Source organism: Chiroxiphia lanceolata, chromosome 3, assembly GCF_009829145.1.
Source record: "Chiroxiphia lanceolata isolate bChiLan1 chromosome 3, bChiLan1.pri, whole genome shotgun sequence".
NCBI lineage: Eukaryota > Metazoa > Chordata > Aves > Passeriformes > Pipridae > Chiroxiphia > Chiroxiphia lanceolata.
The window spans coordinates 23352456-23372899 of NC_045639.1; the positions used below are offsets into that span (position 1 = coordinate 23352456).

A 20444-nucleotide genomic window follows, 5' to 3' on the forward strand; every position below is an offset into this window, starting at 1 on the left:
ATGCTGAAACCTCACCTTAGCCCATCTACAAAAGGTGTATTTGCTTTTTAAACTCACACCATTAGGAATGCGTGTTCCATGCAGAACACAGCAGGGATAAAAGTGACCCGTCTGCATTGTACCCATCCTGCAGGCTTCCAGTGCACAGCAGTGTTTCTTCATAACAGTTGAGCACTTTTCTTACACCAAACCACAGCTTTCCAAGTTAAGCCAACAGTCCGTTTCAGCTTTATTTATACAAACAGAAAAAGATACAAAATTATTTTATATATATATATATAGCACTGAAAAAAAAAAAACAAACTATTTTAGTTCAGAAATAAGGATACTTTGTATGACCTTCAAGGTCATTTCCATATTGGAACTGGAAGTTTTGCATGCATACAAATTGGAATCCAATCACTTAGTAGCTCTTCATTTCATGTAATAACAGTAATCAATAGGACTGAAGAATAGACTCATGACTTATTGCTCTAATGCTAATTCCACTTAAGTACAAAGTTTGAGTAAACTTTGAGAAAGTTCTTGCCTTAGCTCAGTGCTACCCCAAAACAGAGGCCAATCTCAGATCCTTTTAGTAAATTCAGAGGCTTAGAGCCATCTACTTTGCAGCTGACAGAATCCCTGACATCATCTTAAGTCAATCAGGAGGACTGTGTCTCTGGCCAGGCAGCATTCAAAGTCTTATTTTCAACAGCCATGGTGTCTCCTAGTAAGGGCTTCCAGAGGAAATCATGGCATTCTCATGGCAGGGGAGGAGAGGGGAATCTAATCATAAAGGGCTGGAGCTTCTACTTTGAAACAGCAAGAGATGTGCTTGTCTCCAGAGAGCTGAAGCCTCTGCCCTTACTTCTTCAGGAACAAATGGAGGGTAAAAAGACGGCTGCTTAGTTCTGAGCAGTAGATACATCGGAAACACAGGCAATAAACTGAAGCCTGTCTCAGGGACTGAATTTCTTGTTGAAAGGATAAGCTATACTAGGCTTGGCTGAAGCTGCAGGAGTGATGCAGTAGGTCACTAAATGTGTCTCCCAACAGACTGAAATGTCTGCCAGCGGCATGGAACAAGTTTTGACACGTGTCCTTCTGCTTTGGGTGGAGGAAGCTGCTTTTGAAAGAAGTCCTCTCCAGAACTGGTGGCCTTTTACCATGCCTAGGGGGAATATCTAACTTTAGAAAGACTAAAGGTCTTCTGGCTGTTCTTCAACATCAGTTTATTCAGCTAATTTAATGTCACTGTATTGGACCATTCTGTTTTCTTCTAAAGGTCTTAAAAAGTTACTCCTAGGGTGTCTTCAGTATTGCAGGAGCTGACTGCTTGGATACCAGAGAATGAAGCAAACTGAATAAATTTACCATTCACCCAGACCTGGGTTATCTCCCTTCATAACAGAGCAATACAAGAGGCAGACTGAACAGTTCCCTTGAAGGTGGGACTTGCCCCATTATAAGGGTAATAATTTTATGCTTTACCTCTAACATAAAGCAGAGAGCACTTAAAGCTGTAAGAGCATATTTGATTAAAAAGAAAAGCTGTCCCTTAAAAAAAAGACCTACCTCCCTACTCCCTCTTTTTAAAGAAAGAAATAAAACCAGTCCTAAGATTACCAAAAAAGGGTGTTATTTTAAAGGCAAAATTTTAAATGAAGACATAAGAAAAAGTGGGCTTTGCTACAGTAGATAGTAAAGTAGCTTAAGGCAGAACTTCTGCAGCCAATGAGAACACAAAAATGTTCTCACTTATATCAGAAAGCAATCAAGAAGAACTGATGAGCATCATGCCCTTTATGGAGTAGTGTAAGTGGAGGGCACAGCCCTCCATGCCCCTAGACAGCAGCTGTGAGAGATTGGGCTTTTTGAATTCTCCAAAGTAGAAGAATTTTTTTTCTTCAGTATCTCAGAATAGGCACCAAAACATTAAAACGATTTTCAACATATATAAAATACCTGTTCTGAGATGCGTGCTTCCAATGTACGGAGATGGTGTTTTACAAAAATAACATAATTCAAAATGCTTCATAATTTTTCCCCACCATTAGTGTTTCTGGTTCATTTTCTGCATTTGGAATCCAAAATCAACTAAATGAGCTTTATTTTTTTTAACACGATGACTGAATTCTTGGTCTGGCACACCCGTCTGTAGATAGGATATGCAGTGTAGAAAAATCGTAAACCTGCCTTAAAAATAATTGTTTGTATCATTCCTAAGTCGCAGCATACTTTTGCTCCCATTCAATTCCAACATGAGAATAGCAGTACAGGAACCCAAGAACAGTCAGTGTCGCCCATGGCCAACCTAAAAATAGAAAAGACAGACAATCCTAGTCAGAATAATTAATGATTACTTCAAGTAGAAATACTCTTGAGATGACCAACTTATGGTGCTTCTAATTAATTTTATTAGCAATTCAGTCTCATAAGGAAGTAGGGTCAACCCACAAAATTTGAAAATGGAAATCTGGATTGTCAAAGCTTCAGGGATGCCTGACCCACTGCCAGCTCCAGTATTTTCCGTTTTCAGGGAACTGGACTAAGTTTATTCCTGTCAAATTAAAAAGGTCTGTTTCAATCCTATCGTTTGGAGTGGGTTTGTCTATTAAGCAGATTCCCTGAATGAGCCCTGATGCTTTAAGCTGGCTGTGGTGCTTCCCAGGCACAAAGGGATGCACAGCCACAATGAAGGTTATTAAAAATACGAACAAGTCCAGTTACCTGTTCTGCAAAAGGAGTCTGGGGAAACCTCTGATTAGGGCTGTTTTGGATATCCTGCAGCTGAGTGTAAAGCCTAATGTATGCACTCTGCAGCCCACTAACAGCTAATGGGGTCAGAACACAATTGTGTCAGCGCAGAACAGACAGCCCTGTCTGCCTGATTTGCTTGATGCCTAGATTATCTTTTAACTAAAAGACTGACTCCTCCAATATATAAAACCTTTCCTGGAGAAATGACATTTCATTATTATTGCAAATTTTTTTAAATGAAAGTCACCATCTTTTCACAGCTAACAGCAGTAAGCAGGAGGTCACAAGTCAAAAGGTCTATTGCTTTCCTGTAGAGTTGTAAAAAATTTGAAAAACCAGTAATCAAGTAAATAATTTTGCTTTTCTGTAGAGTTGTAAAAAATTTGAAAAACCAGTAATCAAGTAAATAATTTTGCTTTTCTGTAGAGTTGTAAAAAATTTGAAAAACCAGTAATCAAGTAAATAATTTTGCTTTCCTTGATCCCTTTCCTGGCACCTCTGTTTCTTTGTTCATTCTCCTCCTCTCTTTAGAATTTATGAAATTTAGATCTTATATGTTGAAACTTTCAGCATTAGGCCTCAATGTTTTTTGGTGTGTGTTGTCTGTGAGAAGGGGAGAGGGAGGAAGGTGTTTGAGGGTTTTTGGTGGCTTTTCATTGCTATTCTTGACGTAAGAATTTTGGTAATATGTATGACTGGTGTTCTTCACACTGTCTTTGAACTACTAGCACTTGCTTCTGAAAGAAAAGCTTCAGTGCTCCTTCCTGGGGAAAACTCTGGCCTGAAGGAACCTGCTGGCAGAAGTAAGATTCCCGTTTGGCCTGGAGAAGGGATGGAGAGAAGTTGTAACCTCTTCACGTGATACTCCAGGAAAAGCTCTTTCCAAAGCTATATTTACAATGCGTTTTGCAGGCTGGCTTTGTCCAGGCTTCAAGCTATTTCCAGTCTGGAGACTAGTTTAATTGTGCTCACATCTAGCTGAGCCTTAGCTTAACACCATGCCCTCAGCAGGGCTCACAGTCCCAGGCTGGGTCCTGCACTTCCAGGGACCACATGTGCTAGGACCCTTCCTCTCTGCTCCAAGAGCCCAGGCAGTGTCACACTTCATCCTGGAACAGGTTCAGAAAGACTTGGGTTTTTCCGCCTGCGAACAGCTGTGTGTTTGCTTCATGAAACTCCAATTGTTCTGGCCTTGCTTTGTGGTGAAATAAAGTCTTGTAACCTAACTGATTTTCATGGACACATTTACAAATATTAATCCCTTGCCCTCACAATACCCTAAAGTAAAATTATACAATTATTTGTTTCACAAAACAAAATTGCTGAGGTATCTCCAAAGGGATTTTTAACAATGAAATCATCTTGTTTTTATTTCAGTGAAATTAGTCTACAGTAGATTGGGTTTCACCTCCAATAGCAAGCTAAAGCCCAGCTGTGCTTTGTCTCTGCTAAAATTGCACATGAAAGTATGTCAATAGATGTAATAAAAACATACCTCTTCTGGCAGCAATATTGTGGGGGCTGCTTTATACAGACAGAGCCAGAAAATTAAAAAAGGACTGAGTGTAGAATTGTTCTTCTTTTGTAGGGGCACTTTGGAAATTTGCTAGATACATGTTTTGCATTTTCAAATACTTTAAAGCTCTGGCACACAGAAAATGTGCCAACGGTAGTCTTTAGTCTGACTTGTTTGCTATCCCCAGCCAGTGTTATTAGAGATCTTGTTAGTATACATAAGTATGCACTGGAAATATTTTCTAGATGTCTTAGATTTACGATAAGATTCCTCCATAGTACCCAGAACCTGGGTTCATAGGGTTCTCAGCCGCTATAATCAGGCCTGTGGTAATCCGCTTGGAACATGGGGAGTAACAGGTGTCCGGGTGGCATTCAGCACATCATCTCCTCCTGATTTAATGAAGATGAAAAGGAAGGGGGAAGACAAAGTGACCATACAGGTGAGGGGAAAAAGGGAATTTTTTAAGTTTAATCTTGCTACAGTTATTCTAGGAGGAGCTGCACAGATCTGAAAGCATTTCTTGCTGCACAGGTGGGAGGTAGCTCTAAGCAGGGGTAAGAGGGCACCTCTGCCTTGCTGGCCCTTCCTTGCCATACTGGAACCATGAGCACTGCTGCTGGGTGGGGGGAAATGCATGTGGCGCTTCTGCTGCAAGCGAGCGAAGCAAAGGCATCATGTTCTGCTCCAATGCAATCCCAAACTGGCTCCAGTCCACGCAAGGCAGATTTGCACAACTGCATCCACACCTGAGAAGCAGTCCAAGGACAGCCTGAAGCAAGAAGGGGATATTTAAACAGTTTTCACACATCTCTTCCATTTTAGGACTGGTTATACAATAAACCTGTTGAAAAGTCTGAAGAACTTGGTCCCCAGAAGGGGATGATGTAGGGAGGACACATGGATCAATGCTAATCCATCAGGGGCACACCTTTAAATTCTGCTTATGGTGTCATCCTTGTATGTTGACCTCCATAATCAAAGCAGCATGGTCTGCTCTCTTGCAAGGTAAGTTCACAGGAACCTTGTTTCAACAGTTTCTCCTTGCGAACCCTTGTGAACAACCAAACAGTACTGATGGTCTCAGATCCGCAGTCCCAAGGACTCCCATTCTGCTCCTACTCTCAGATACCATTCAAGGGGCTGTTTCTTCTGGTGGCTCCCCAGCTTTACCTGCATCCTTTTACTTGTGCTGTAACAGTCTCCAAACTCTGCATGGAAAAGTACCTGTCTGCATTTTAGATCAGTCATACATAAAATGTACTCTTAGAAACATTACTGGGTTCAAATCAAGCACTAGGCTGTTAAGAAATGACTGAATTAAGTTTGTCTATTCAAAAACATGTCACATACCACTTTAAATCTTACAGTTTCTTGACTGGTTTCAGTAATTTGATTTTAGGCTTGCAGGCCAAGTTTCATAAGATAACTCAGATTTTCATACTGTTTTGTTTGTGGGAAGATGAATTTGTATTCATTAACACATGCTTTTTGTAAATACAAGGACAAATTCATACGCTGTTTGCAAATCCAGCAATATTTGTGAGCTTTATCTGCACAGATTTCTTTTAAGACAGCTGGATGTCCCTTTTAACAAAGGAATGCTAGGTGAGAATCATGACCAAATTCTCTGCTTATTGAGATGTATGCTGCTCCACAAAACATCAAACTCCTTTGTGAAGAGGATTGCAAATTTTGTGGAGACATAACAGCAGTACTTTCTCCATCTATCACACAACCTTCTTCCAAAGAAGTCTTCAGTCCCAGCTAGGCATGAGGGACTCTTGTCACACACAGGTGATGGACTGTCCAGAGGTCTTGCTGGTTAAAATCACATTTTGATACGTTACATACTCAGCTTTTAGCCTAATGAAAGGAGACTTGTCTTTATTACATTATCAAGACAGAATTAACATGAATTTGCTGCAACAGGAACAGCTTTTGGAGTTACTCTTTCAACTTCCTACCTCTTATTCCAGAATGTTTCTGGATACTTTGCAAACATCTAGAAAAGGTAATGTTTCTGGCACACTCTGGATTTTAATGGGAGTGGGCCAAAACTAAGTTTTCAACTCAAAAATAACAGCTTGGATCACAGCTCTCAAAAGACCAGTTATGTCCTTATTATCTCAGTTCAAATAATTTGAACCAACATTTAATCATGTATCCAGAAGGAAGGTCTTCCAAATTTCCTAATCATCTACAGTAATGAAAAATAATCACACCAGCAATGTTTTGGGCATACCCAGTTTTCACATTGTCATCAAGACACTAGGAAAGAGTCCTTTGTTCCTTCCAACCTGTGAGATGTAAGAGAAAGGGACAGTAGTTGCATTTTGCATTTTCCAAAACTGCCTTAGTGGCTTTTGGACCTTAATGCTATTTTTAGATGTGACTTGGCTGTACAGTACCCAGAAGTCTTCAAGTGCAGAGTAGTTATTAAATCAATTCAAGTCAGGAAAAGTAATCTCTCTGAAAAGCGTGACTTCAGGAGCATACATCTTACTCTGACTTTGATTTGGAAGTGCCTAAGTTGCTGTAAGACTTAGCACTCATAGCACTCAGGAAAATTTATCCTTAAACAAAAGTTCAAATGTGACAAGACATTGAAGCAACTCCTCTGTAGAGTGGAATTAAGGAGACATCATGGTGGGAAGGAGGAAGAATAAGCACCAGTTTCTCAAGCGTAATAAAAAGCCAAAGCAAACCAATATTTGAGGCCAAGACACCTCTTACTTACAATTAGTAAAATCCTTAGAGAAGCAGTAAAACTACCACATTTTCCAAAAAAATAACACATTCAAACCAAAGATCTGTTGAAAGAAACCTATTATTTAGCCCAATGTTTGAAGCAGACTATAAGCTCTGCATTTTAAAATTTTAATTTCACGTCTGTCACTTCCAGGTGGAACCCTCTGACCATTACAGCAGGGCATGTCCAACAGCACATATTACAATCATGGTGCAGTCTGATACCCAATTACTCTTTAGGTATTTGGAAAAAAAACCCCTTCCTGTTTTCAACTGTGTTGTAGCAAAGCCATAACCTGAACCATACCAGGGTTTTTTGCTGCTTTCGGCCTCCACATTGCACATGTAGCAAAGGAAATGCAATAAATTCTCACAGCCCTTGATGTCCCAGCTGGGCATCTTCCATCCTCCCACCCCATGTAAAGCAGCACACAGATTCATGGGGTCTGTAAATTCAAGCTGTCACCTTGTCTCATTATCAGGCCCCACCTAACTGCTCTCACATCTTCCCTCTCCATCCACTGTGCAGCTTGGGACCAGGGCAGCTCAGCCAAGGGGAACCAGCTTGGGAGATTAGGTAAGGCTGACCTGACCTATTGCTATAGATTTCCAGGTGTTGAAGACACTTTAGCTTGTGGGTGCAGAAAAGGTCCAAATATTCAGAAAAAATATCACTGTACAATAGGCAGTATTTCAAAGGAAAACCAGGGAAATGCTGTAAGGATAGCTCAGATCTGTCCCATGCAGCATCTGAAAACGTGACTGAGAAGGACATAATTCTAAGCTTCCAGGTCTAGACCTGAACCTCAGCCAGTACACTGGCAGTAACCACAAAAGCTTCCTCTTCAGCAGACATGAAGTAGTTTCCAGCTATAGATGTTAACAAATGTGTAACATGGTATTCTACTTATGTGAATTTTAACCACACCATCCTGAAGAAGGCTTACATCTGTGGCTTTCTGAGGAGTACTTATCACTGCTGAGAAAAACTGCAAATGGATAGATAACAGTCCAAGACCATCAGCTGCAATACAGGATGACGGCAATTCACTCAGATCAGCATTACTGAAAGCAAAAAGCTACAGTCTCTTAGTGTTTTCATAACGCAAACAGGTTTTATTTAGCAGATAAAGGTCACAAAAGTTGTGGGTTTTCTGGGTTCTTACTGTGCATGGAACACACTTTACCATAGCTAAAATAATTTTACTTTTATGCTTGATGGCATTGAAGGAAGTTGTGTGATGACAAGGACTTTCTTAAGCAACAAGAAATCAATGTAATCTATGTCAGAGCTAAGGATGCTGACCACACTTTTTCCTGTTAATTAGACAAGCTGCAAATAAACAATTTCATAGGTAGAGCTCAAAAGACAGGTCTATCCTATAGCTTTTATAAAGAAAAGCCTCAACACAATTCAATTGTGATGCCAAAACTATTTGCATTGCATTTAGTATGTACATGAAAGACAAAAGAAAAACCAAACCAAACAAACCAAGCACCATACTGTGTTATTTGCTGTAAATGCTCTGTGGATGCAGGTATGCATACAGGATAGTCAGCTTGCATGGATTCTCTGTTTTGTCTTTGGAGCTCGAACCCCATTAAGTGCTAACTAACCATGACACTTGCAGCTCTCCAGATGCGGCACAATGCAAACTGGGAGAATTATTTCCCCTGTATGATGTGAGCAGGATGATGCAGGTAACTTCACTCTATGTTTCTTGGTGTGTTTTTGTGGTATCATCTGACAATAATTTTACATTAAGCATTTTTACTTCTAAACCTGCATAAAGCAAAAAAAAAAAAAATTCACAGGAATTATGCCTTCTGCTTCATGTTTTAAAATAAATCTTCACCCTCTACTAGTTTTCTCAGCAGAGCTAGTCAGTGTAAAAAAGCCTGATATTTTAGGCAATAATTGTGGTCTCATGCATATCAAGTTGACTCTGGAGTAATTCAACTAAAATCAAAAGAACCATATTTGTGCTACTGCTGAATTTGAATTAACAGTAAGGAAGACTGCTGAAAACTGCCTGTTGGAATCTTCCTGCCACAACTGCAAACTGGAAAGAAAAAGAAACCCAAACAACCAGCTTTAGTTTTCAGATTATGAAGGGGTGAATCAGAAGCAACCTTCCTTCTCTTCTAAATCTTTAGTTGAGAGCTACACACAGCTAATATGAAATCAAAGCCCACAAAATACGAAAGCTAAATGCTCATTTATTTTTAGAACAGAGATAAAAGCTTTTAGAAGCATTATTGTAAACCAAGATGCATCTTCACCCAGAAGCAAAACAAAGGTAAAATGCAAAAAAAAAAAAACATTTTAGAGTAATATATTTGGCTTAAGGCAGCACTGTCTTCATCATTAAATGTCTGTTCAGGTATTCCTAACACAACCTCCTGGAATATGGTGGGAACAAGTAAAGATGACACTTGCAAAGATTTTACATTTTTCACTTGTAATTATGCTCTGAGATCATTATATGTACTGTCGAAAACACCAGAGGCATGAGCCTCCTTTCATTCCTTTTATTACAGTTGCAAGATGAAACAAGAGAATGAAGAGTTAACTCCCCAGGAGAACAGGAATGTCCCAAAGGCAGAAACATTGCTGTCGCTTGGCAGGATCCTGAGGTGAGCATCTGCCTCTTATTGAGCAGAGAGATACCCATGTATATAGAAAGACATGCTGAGCAGAAGGGTGAATAAACTTCCCCTCTACTAGAGCCTGAAATTTCAGGAAGATTTCTGTATCAATCTAACTGGGGTTCTTGGATTTAGGTTTCTATGTCAGGCTTTTCACACACAACAAAGTTCCTTCTCATGCCTCTTAATTGTAAGGAGCTCTTGAGAAATCAAGGCTATATACTCTCAAAAGAAGAGGATTTAAACCAGGGATTCGGACACGTGCCATCAATCACCAGCAAGAAAACATTTGGGCAAAAAGGTGAAGCACTGTAATTTACTTCCCCAACCTGATTTCTGGCTAAGGTATCCTGAAACGGTCATGAATATAAGATGCTTAAATGACCGTAAAATAATTAATTTTTAAATATGAAGAATTAAGGATAAACTAATCACAATCCCTTTCCTACCCGCAATCAGCTTTTTAATCTGCAATTTTTCACTGTCCTCCTCAAAAACACTTACGTTCCCAGACCACTGCAGCAATTCGATGGTAGTGCCATGTCTCTTCACAGCATTAAGAATAAGAAAAAAATCTGACAGTGTAACAAATTTAACAAGTATTTACAAGCAGCTACGCTAAAAACAAACAAACTGCATTTTCTTATTGCAGAGCTCTGGTACTTGAAATGCTCTGTGTAATAAAAACCTTATTACCTGTTAGAGCTTATTGTAGTAAGGGAAGGGCTGAGAGCACAATGTTAATTTACAGGAACAGTGCATTTTGATAATTGCTATATCAGTATAAAGTTAACACTACAATCAAGGTCATTGAACTGAGTTCTCACTTAACAGAAATCCCAATATCTTGAGGGATGGAAGTGCACAGATAAGGTAACCAGGCAATCTTGCAGTCGCTTACTGAGCTGTAGCAATCGATTCAGGACTGAGGCATTTTGAATGCTGCTGGTCTCAGCCTGTATGAAGTTACTCACTTCCCTTCTGGTTGTCTCTTGTTTTCACAGCATCACCAAAGGGCAAAGAAAAGGCCTGATGCAGAGTTAGGACAGGCAGCCCTGGAAGGACAGTGGTGCCTGAAGGTGGCCAGGAGCCAACAGAAAACGTTGACAACAAACAATCTCAGCCCTGCTGGTGGCATATCACCATGAAATGGAATTGTCGCAAGTTATCTCAAGCAAAAGGTCCCTACAGGGTTGACCAGTTTTTGATAAAACAATTGTTTCACTTCTCACCTGTGCAAACTAGCCTGACCCTACTGCAGCCCACAGAATCATAGCAATTAAATACAAGAATCATCAGTAAAATAGTTCAATTATAGATACTTTGTGGATAAGATTAAATTAATTTTAACTTCTTGGGGAACACAAGTCTATGTTAATCCATCATCAAGGCCAAAGAAAAAAAAATTAACTTAAAATTACTTTAAAGACATCAATAATTAATTGACTTCAAGGTCAAAATTAGACAATTTGCTTGTAGATCTAGTGAGTTTGGAGAGAAAATATCTTATTTGCTGCTTTTTGTGTGAATTGGGAGTGCAGTTTCTGCAACACAGAGAGTACCTGAAAATACATGTCTACCTACGTGAGCTGTGTGAGCACAGAGGTCATCTGAAATAAAAGCTAGCAAACCATTCATCACTTGTGTCGGAAAACACAGATTAGAAATACCCAGACATCTATATCAACATGCAAAATCTGCCAGCATTGCCAAATAAAGGGACCTCATTTCCTAAGCCCTGCTCCACTTTTTTGAGATCTGGTCTCAGGCCAGTAAGCAGCCACCCAAGGAGAGGAAATCTGATCAGCACAAATCTGAGCGAGTTACCTACCAGCGTGGTCACCAAGATCCAAACGATTCTGTCAACCTTCGAGCCCCTTCACCTGTACACTGAGAGTAGAAACACTTCTTTGCCTTGTAGGTGGCTTAGAAAAATGCACATGGAAAGACTTAAATGTTGTTATAACAGCCCAACTGGTCTCCTTGCTTTCCTGTTTTAAGAAAGTTTCCTGAATAGCTGCTGAATGGGATCACTCACAATGTTTCTTTCAGGTAAGATGGCTGCACTGGTGGAGAAAAGCATGTAGAGAAATAAGCCTGCAATTGCAATAGGATTTTATAAGGTATCTTTATACCTTTTCCTTTATTGTTATATCTTTACAGCATATTCCCTTTTCTAGAAGGAAAAAAAGACAACCCTCATCACCTTTACATTACACAGAACTATAACCAAGTACAAAACAGTACTACTAAGCCTTGCCAGAAAGTCTGTGCCTATATTTAAATTGCCTTATTTAACAACATGCAGCTTAGTGCAATGAGATGTAATCTTTCCATGTGCTTTTCTGGCCCACTAACATTAGCAAGTGGCATGATCTGATGCATGGCTGTTCCACCCTCTGTCTCACCTGGGCTCTGTTATTCAGTGTTATACAGCAGTGCTGTGAATCTTTAACGTGACTGCTGATAACGCCAACATACACCTCTTGCTCAAACCCAACACACCTCTCTGGAGGGAAGTAGCAACCCATTTATATATGTGAACCCTGTAGTGTTCAACTAGTTTTTTGTTTCCTTGCCCAGGTGTGCAATGGAGTGACAGCCTCGGTCGTGTTTGATGTTGATGTAAAGCAGTCAGCTGTACAACCCCAGACCAAGGGACAGGAGTGGGCCCCAAGGGCAGCGAAGGGTGGATTTGCTTGACTCTCTCACCAGAAGATGGCTGGGTCCTACGTGGATGCAGGGGACGTGAGGGCACCAATAGGCTCTCATTGCCCTGACCAGACTTAACAGGAGCCTCCACATTTCCCCTGTATTTAACTAACATAAAAGTGTATTGTTTATGGATATACTGTACAGACACTGTGCCTGATAGCAACTTGACTTCCCAGCTTCACCCTGCCTTGGCTCCACCACCTTGCCAAGCCCTGGCTGGCATTTTGGCTGACCCTGGTTGATGCCAGTGCACTGCTACTGCGCCTTGCTGAGGCATATTGGAGAGGTCAGGGTCCTGTCAGCCTCGCTGCCTCCGTGCTCTCCCTTCCTGATGGGGTAGCCTTGACAGCAGAGACTAGGCTTCAGTCCAAACCACCGTGGGATTTCTCCTAGTGCTAATTTCACATCTCATGGGAGAGAAATATAATGAGAACTGGCTACGAAGCAGTCATTTCCATTTGTAAATGGGATAGCACAAAGGAAGAAACGAGAACAAATTTCCATATGTACAGTCTCTGCTAAACAATCATCTCTGCAAATCTCTCCACAGCATGTGTGGAGCATGCTGCCTTCTTTACGGTATCAGCCACACAATCAGAATAATTAATTAATCTAGGCACCATCCCATCAGCTCAGAGGATCTGATAGAACAGAGCTGGATCTGACCTGATTTCGAAGATCACGGTTCACGTGCAATGGTGTGGCCACAGAGGTTAGTCATTTTAAATATAATTTGGGGCTAACTAATTAATGCCGCATCTCAAGTGGGCCCAGAACATGATCAAACATCTTTACTTACAATCTCTACATGTCAAAACAACACTTTCTCAAGTCCTCATTTTTAAACTGAAACACCAAGGTGAAGAAGTCACCTGCCTGATGAAGAGACCATGGTGGCTACAGAGGCTGGCTGGGCATGGATGAAGCCAGCGTTGAAGAAGCATGGAGTGCAGGGTGTCCGTAATTTACACTGATTAGCTGGAGAAGATCCAAAGATTGACTTTTTGTTGTTGGGGTGGAGGGGGAGGGACAGACTATATGGCTTGCCCTGCTGAAATAGGCTGTTTTTGTTCTGAAGGCACTATCACTCCTGATCTTGACAAGGAGATTAATGACAATTTCTTTGGCAATAATTAGCATACCTAACAGAGAAGACAGAAGGTTCGTTTTCTTCCCTTCCCCTTTATTTTTGGTTGGATCTTCTACTGGTTATACATGAATTATCACTAAAAATCAATGCCTCATGCTGAAATAAATATTCTGAGTGACATGGAAATGCTTCTCAAAATTTTATGCATGGTCACTGAATGCAGCTAATTTTTGCACAGGAAATGGACATTTAAAGAGAAAAGTACCTGTTTATATTACTGGTTCTTTACTCTATTTAAAAATCTTAAATGCACAATCTGGCTGTCCAGCCACCATATACCACCTTACTAATTCCTTTCAAAAAATATTTTTAATGGATACTGGCACACTCAGAAAGTTCTGGTTTTACTATCAAATTTTCTGACACAAGTTTTAGCGTCCTTCACATCCGCTCACACCATACTCATCATATAGGTCAAAGCTGCTCAGATAACCCTCTGTTTTCCCTTTGAAGAATTACTTTGCATTGGGATTTGCCTCAGTGTTCATTTTACGGCAGAACTGCAAGATAACTATGGATAAAAGACCTTCCTCTGTCCTTCAGTGTTTCAGTGAGTACTGGCCTCAAGTGAAGAGCACAGCTGCAGTCAAAGTTTGTTGTAACAAAGCAGCCTGATTAAATAAGAGAAATTTACCATTTGGCAGAGTCCTTCAGCCGTTCATAAAAGTCAAAGATAATACTTAATGTTTTGATCAGAAACTGTGCTTAAGTCTTTGACTTGCATCCGTGATGACCTTTAAATTACATTTGAATACATTTCAATTACAAGGCAGAAAAATTACCTTGGCAGATGGACCAAGGTCATTACCAATTTACTAACATCTTTACCTCCCCTTTTGCTGAAGTCCTGTATCTTCTATGGCTTTAGAATAATAAACTATTTTTTTATTCTTCAGAGAGTGATGTAGCTTAATTTGTTTTAAATCCTAACCCAAATTACAACAGATGTTGTAATTGTTGGGTGGAATACTTGAGAAGCTGTAGCTCCATTTTTGATCTGTTTACGCCTTAAAACACAATAAATGGAAGTACAAAGAAGGACAGAAGCAGAAGATTGACTCAAATGCATTGAAAAAGACTCTGAAAAACTAAAGCATTAAAGTGATCAAGTCAATCTCCAGTAAAAAGGAAGAAATGTCACAGGTGGACTGAGAACTCAATGAGGGTAACAGCAACAGAAAAGATGGGAAGCAAGAATCAAACTCACAGATTTGAAAAAAAATTAACTCTTCACTAAAAAAGAAGCCGTGAGAGGCTTCTTCAGCTCCCCAGTACTGATCTAACAATCCACTTAGAATATGAGCAAAGAATGGGCACTATATGCTACTGTAGACCACAAATGGTCTTAATCAAGTACGTTATGAAAGACTAAAACACTCAAGCACTCTTGTTAAAAGAACACTTGCTGTTTAGAAAACTAGATTGTAAAAAAGATTCAATAACAATATTTTTTTTTCAAATCTGAGGTGGTTATTTTTAGTTGTAAAAGCAAACAAAGCTTGAATGTCAACATGAACTTCCCCCACTGCACGAGTGTGCCTCAACAGGGACAGCAGTTAGGTCAGCTTGCCTTGTGCCTTTGGTGCCTACATGTATCCTATACGTGCAGAACAGATACCAAAGGTCATGTGGCAAAAGACACCACCAAAAAATGATCAATTTGTAAACTGAACTTAGTACTAACTAGGGTGGCCTTTACCAAATAAAAACAGGTCCAGTCTTTTGAGCCTTCTTTGAGAGCTAATGATGCCTGTTTTGTTTCAGACTGAATACTTTAATTAGTCCACGGTGAAGAGTTGTAGGCTTGGTACAGGTTGGCCAGCAGATTAATTATAGCTGTAATCTCACTAATGCAGAAAAATTTTATTGCCTTCCTCTTGGAGATATAAGTGGACATAATCTTGTATCTCAATCAGGCTTAACAGAACATTAAATATTAGTGCTGTCAGTAGCCAACTTCTTTAATGAAGGCAGCAGTACATAAAGCTGAATTGAATTATTAATTAAATTACTCCTGCAGAACTCACATGATGGTACAAGCATTCTGTAAAAAGTCTTGAGTAAATGTTAAGATTTTCAACAAAATAACCACTGTCTTTGATTAACAGAGATCTATTCAGACTATACATTAATTTGGAATCATCTTTGAACTGTCATGGAAGTAATTTGTGTCATCTCAAAACCCGTATGAATTTGTCAAAGTACTACATGTAATACAAGGTTTTGATGTAATTAACTTCAGTGATTAAAATGCTCATAAATTGTGCATCCTTGGCTAAGCACAGCACTGCCATGGTCTCAGTTTCAAGAGAGTTCATGGGTCAGCACTTACTATTGTAACAGAAGTACAGGAAGATTACTGTAAGCAGACCTGTACAGCTGGTTTACATACTACTGTGCCAGCACTGAAATGAAATCATAGATACTTTATGTAACACCATAGACAGTGGGAAGATACAGAAAGTGCGAAGTGCAAGCAAGACAAAAAATCCTAAAACCCACTTTTATTTTTTCACAATGACGGGGGAGACTCAGCATTTTAAGATGTGACATCAGGTCATGTGGTGGGTTTTCTTCTTTGTTTTTTTATTTTGTTAGTAGCCATGCTCACAGTAGCACCTGTACACCATGTTATAGCAACAATACATATTGCATTTGCTGGGGTAGTAATTATATTGAACTAGATTGCCATAGGGAAACATGCTTCTCCCCAGAAAGCTTAAGCTGGAGGCTTGCACTGGAGCTGCCCCTGATGCTGGGCTCAGCTCTCTGCCTCCTTTGGAAGCTGCTCCATGGCTCAGTCAGAGTCACTGCATAAACACCTTAGGACTTTCTGCTTCCTCACAGCTTGCACACTCCCCTGTGGCAGAATGGAAGAGAATAGTCCTCTGCCTGCTCCACAGACTACATTTGGTTTCTATCCAGTAAATATTTGAAGTAAAACAGACTTTCCAGTATGGCCCACAACTGTCAGAAACTAAATGAAACACATCCTACAGATGTTTCCAGATTGTCTTTAGCATTCCCTAGGAAGCATCAAGAGCCCAGATCTTGTGAAAAATATCTCACTTCTTTTCTTTACCTGAGCAGTGGGGCAGTAAAGGTGAAGGCAAGTTTTCAGAGGAAGAAAAAAACCACACAAGAGCATCATAAAGGACCCCTAACCTTGGCATGACAGACATATACACAAAGACATAATCCTGGAGGAAAAAAGGGGCATGGAAGAGCTATTTCATCTCAAAAGATACATTTTGACATTTCTTCTAGACTGTCAAAGCAGGTAAATGCTGACTCTAGTTTCTCCTGTCCTCATCTCACAACCTTTCATCAGCAGTAATGTTACTTAAAAAAGAAGTAAGAGATCTTTGTAATGCAGGAGCCAGCTCCACTGAGAGATAGATCAGCAATGCTTATTGCAATGAAAAGGAGACACCTTCTTGTTAGTGAGTGATCATGACTTTTTAAACAAGGACTTGACCTGCCTAACCCTGGCATAGGTCAAACAAATTCAGGCATGCCTAATTTATGGCAACCCTTTCTATATACAATACAGTGGATTTTTCATGCCCTGTTACCACTGAAGACTTTACTGTCAGTTTAAGAAGCACAGAAACCAAGGAATTGAAAGGATCTTCCAACGCTACTGTGTTTCTGCTTCATGATCTCTTCTTGCTCTTCTGTCTGTGCTACTGAGCTCTGTTCACAAACACCAAAGAAGTTGGTGTCACAGCAGGGCTGTGATAAAGCACATTGCAGGGAGGAATGAATGTGAGCTACTGACTGACAACAGGCACAAGAGCCAAGATCTACTCCTAGTTCTGCTACTGACATTACTTCTCTATGCCTATATTTCCCACTGCTATTTGTAAAGCAAATAGCTTTGGAATCACAAAATTCTTCAAATGCTTAGGTAAAAAATACAAGACAACAAATAGGTTGTCTTCAAATGCTTAGGTAAAAAATACAACGCAGGACACACATCTATTGCCGTATTTTACTGCTCAGAAGCCTGGCAACCTTAAAGATTCAAAAGAAATTAGAAGAAACCATGCTCACTCGCTCCTTAGAAATTAGAGTGACAATTAGAAATAAAGCAGGTTTATAAGGATAGATGTTTTGGGACATTTTTGAGCAATTTTTTGTAACATGTTGCTAAATGCAAGACAGGTTTTACTTAAATAAGACAGGTGCTACTTTTTTTTTCATAAACAACATCATGATGTAAAATTTGCATCTTATCAAACAGGTTAGCTCTTACAGTGATACGCACAGAGCTCCATGACAGTGCCACCATCAGGCTCATTTGGAAAAGATGTCTTAAAAACAACAGAATCATCTTGCTGCTACTAGGAAAGGCCTATAACCCTGGTTGCTGCAATTGGGATAGCATTTATGTTCAGCCTAAAGCAGCAAGATGGTATCAAATGCTATAGCAAAGCTATATGTCCCTTACAACTAAGCTGCACACAGATAACAACATAATGAGGTTCAATCCCTGTTCTACATAATTTTGCTGGTAAAAGTTACAAGTGTATTCCTGCCACCATATGCTGTTTCAACTCAGGCAAGAGTTATATTGAACTGGAACAAAGCATGGAGTTATGTGAGATGTCCTGGTGGTACAGCCTGTGGATATTCCTGCACTTGCAAAGTGCCCTCTACATCAGTATGGCCACAAGCATGCAAATTGAGAACACAGAACAAAGCATCAGCTAGAGAGAAATCCCTTCATGGTTTTTCCCTCTGAAAAGTGGTCCTCCAAAGGAATTCTAGACCAACTCCAGACACTTTTTAGGAAGTCATAAGTCCTTGAGAAATTTGGCATCTCAAAGTTATTCTACATCCCTCAGAGCTAACCTCTCCTAAATGCAGTGGACCAGAGCTTAATTACTATGGCTCTGCCTCCAAATAGAGCACATCTCTCTTTCCCTTACACCAAGGGGAAGCCTTTAGTAATTTTCCCCCACGAAGCACAGTTCATTATATGCTGCTGTCAAGTATAAAATAGCTTTTGGCTCCTTTAGATTCTTTTTTGTTTGGTTGGTTTGTTTTGCATCATGACCCAGAATAAAAGGCAACATGTATCGAACTGTTATGTCATAAAAGACACAACTGCCACTATACAAGTTGAAGCAGCTCAATAGCTGAAAACAGCAGCTTCCTGCAGAGAATTGATGTGACAAAACTTGGACTCATTTTTGGAGTCAGGCAATAGATCTTCAGCCCAGCACAGAGCAGCAAGTGTATCGAATGCAGGCTGTGTAACATTCAGCACACAGTTTACCCAAATTATCTTTCTGGCTTTCTGTGAGACAGTCTCACTGCTTGGAGAAGATTTCTCAAAAACATCGTCTTGATGGTGTTTTCTAAGGCTATGAAAGTGTGAAAGAAACAAGGCCAACTGCAGTAAATGTAAGGTTTAATGTATCTAGGATAAGCTCCTACTAAAATTTTCAGATGACATAACAAGGCTAGATTTAAATCCTGTGGTCTTTGTAGAAAATGGGTTTACCTGTGAAAAGAAGATCCAGACATTTAAATCTGGTACTGGCAAAATGGTGGGGATTTTGCCACCAATTTTAAAGGAAATAGGACCAGGTTGCCAGGGCATGATGCTCTTCGTTGTACAGTGACAACCACTCCCAGCAACTCAGCTGGGAATTGAGAACTCAATAATTTGAAGTACTTGGCTTGCAAGTAGCTGAAATATTGATGCCTACCTCACCTTGGAAATACACCATTTGCTTGCAACTGTTATTTTGGGGCTTCACATTTATGAATACATGACAGGACCTTCTCTCACAATCCTCCCTGGCAGCACCCTCCAAACTATCCTCCACATCTTCCCATCTGATAAAAGGTGAACATTTAATATTTTAATAAACAGCAACACTTGAGTATTAAAATTATGTATCTCTCCAGTAAAACAGTTGAAGTAGAGGACAGGAAAATAAATAGAGCTTTTTGAGTACTTCAGTGAGAAAAAGAAGGCACAATTTTGCATAGACAGATCAAAAGACTTCTATAAAATGAATTTGTATAACAAATAACTACCAGACTTCTGGAAAGTGTTAGATCTCCTAACTTTCATGAAAAGCATTTGAAAAACAGAAGGTGACACTTTTGTCTGCTCTGAATCTGCAAATTTCACTTGAATGAATTTTGCTATAATTTCTCCATCAACTTTCTCACTGCAGCATTTGGTTACCTTTCAGCTACCACCTTACCCATCTTCAGAATCATTCTGTGAACAGAAAGTGTTTCACCCTTTCACCCTCCCCACTGCTCTTCTCCAAGCTGGGACAAGCTCTGCTACCATTAATACTCACTATCATGAGAAAAGTTGACCACCAAGTATAGGATGTGAGCAGGCAAGTAATATGTGCCTCCCAGGCACCTGGTAAAGATTTATTCTCCCCCAAAACCAGAGAGAGAACAGAACAAAATGAGAGTCACTTTTCCTTTATAGTCCAGTTCAGCTCCTGGGGAAGCCCAGTGGTGCTGCTCCAGGCTGCATCTCTATCTAGACTACAGTGCACAACCTGCAAGCACTAACATGCAAGACAGAAGGATGCAAAGAAGTGTCAGCATACACCAACATTAAGTAGTAGTCCTGTAGTCCTGACATAGTTTCAGATCAGACTCTATAAATAACTTAAATAACATTTACATATCAAAAGAGCGCAACTGTCCTTTTTCACTTTAGCAGGAATTCCTGAGTAAGAAAAGAATGGTCAATTCTCATACGACTGAAGGCCAATTCCTGATAGAGGCAGTTGTTCCTCACCTCTGTGGCACAAATCTATGTACCCTCCGTATTTCCCTTCCCCTTTTCCTCATCTCTGACTAAATGCCAAGTCTTGCCTCTAGCCTTTCAAAAAAATCCTGCCAATCTGGTTGTATGTACTTCAGCCCCGTACC

At 40.0% G+C, this 20444-nt stretch overlaps 1 protein-coding gene across 2 annotated transcripts in view; it reads right to left on the minus strand.

Moving 5' to 3' along the window:
• Window positions 1-207: 207 nt before the first annotated feature.
• HHAT (hedgehog acyltransferase) overlaps window positions 208-20444 on the minus strand; it is a 145581-nt gene continuing 125344 nt past the window's right edge. For both annotated transcript variants that reach the window (XM_032684273.1, XM_032684272.1), the window contains one exon: window positions 208-2296. In XM_032684273.1, the coding sequence (XP_032540164.1) occupies window positions 2205-2296 (92 nt within the window). In that variant the 3' untranslated portion in view covers window positions 208-2204. The remainder of the gene's footprint in view (window positions 2297-20444) is intronic.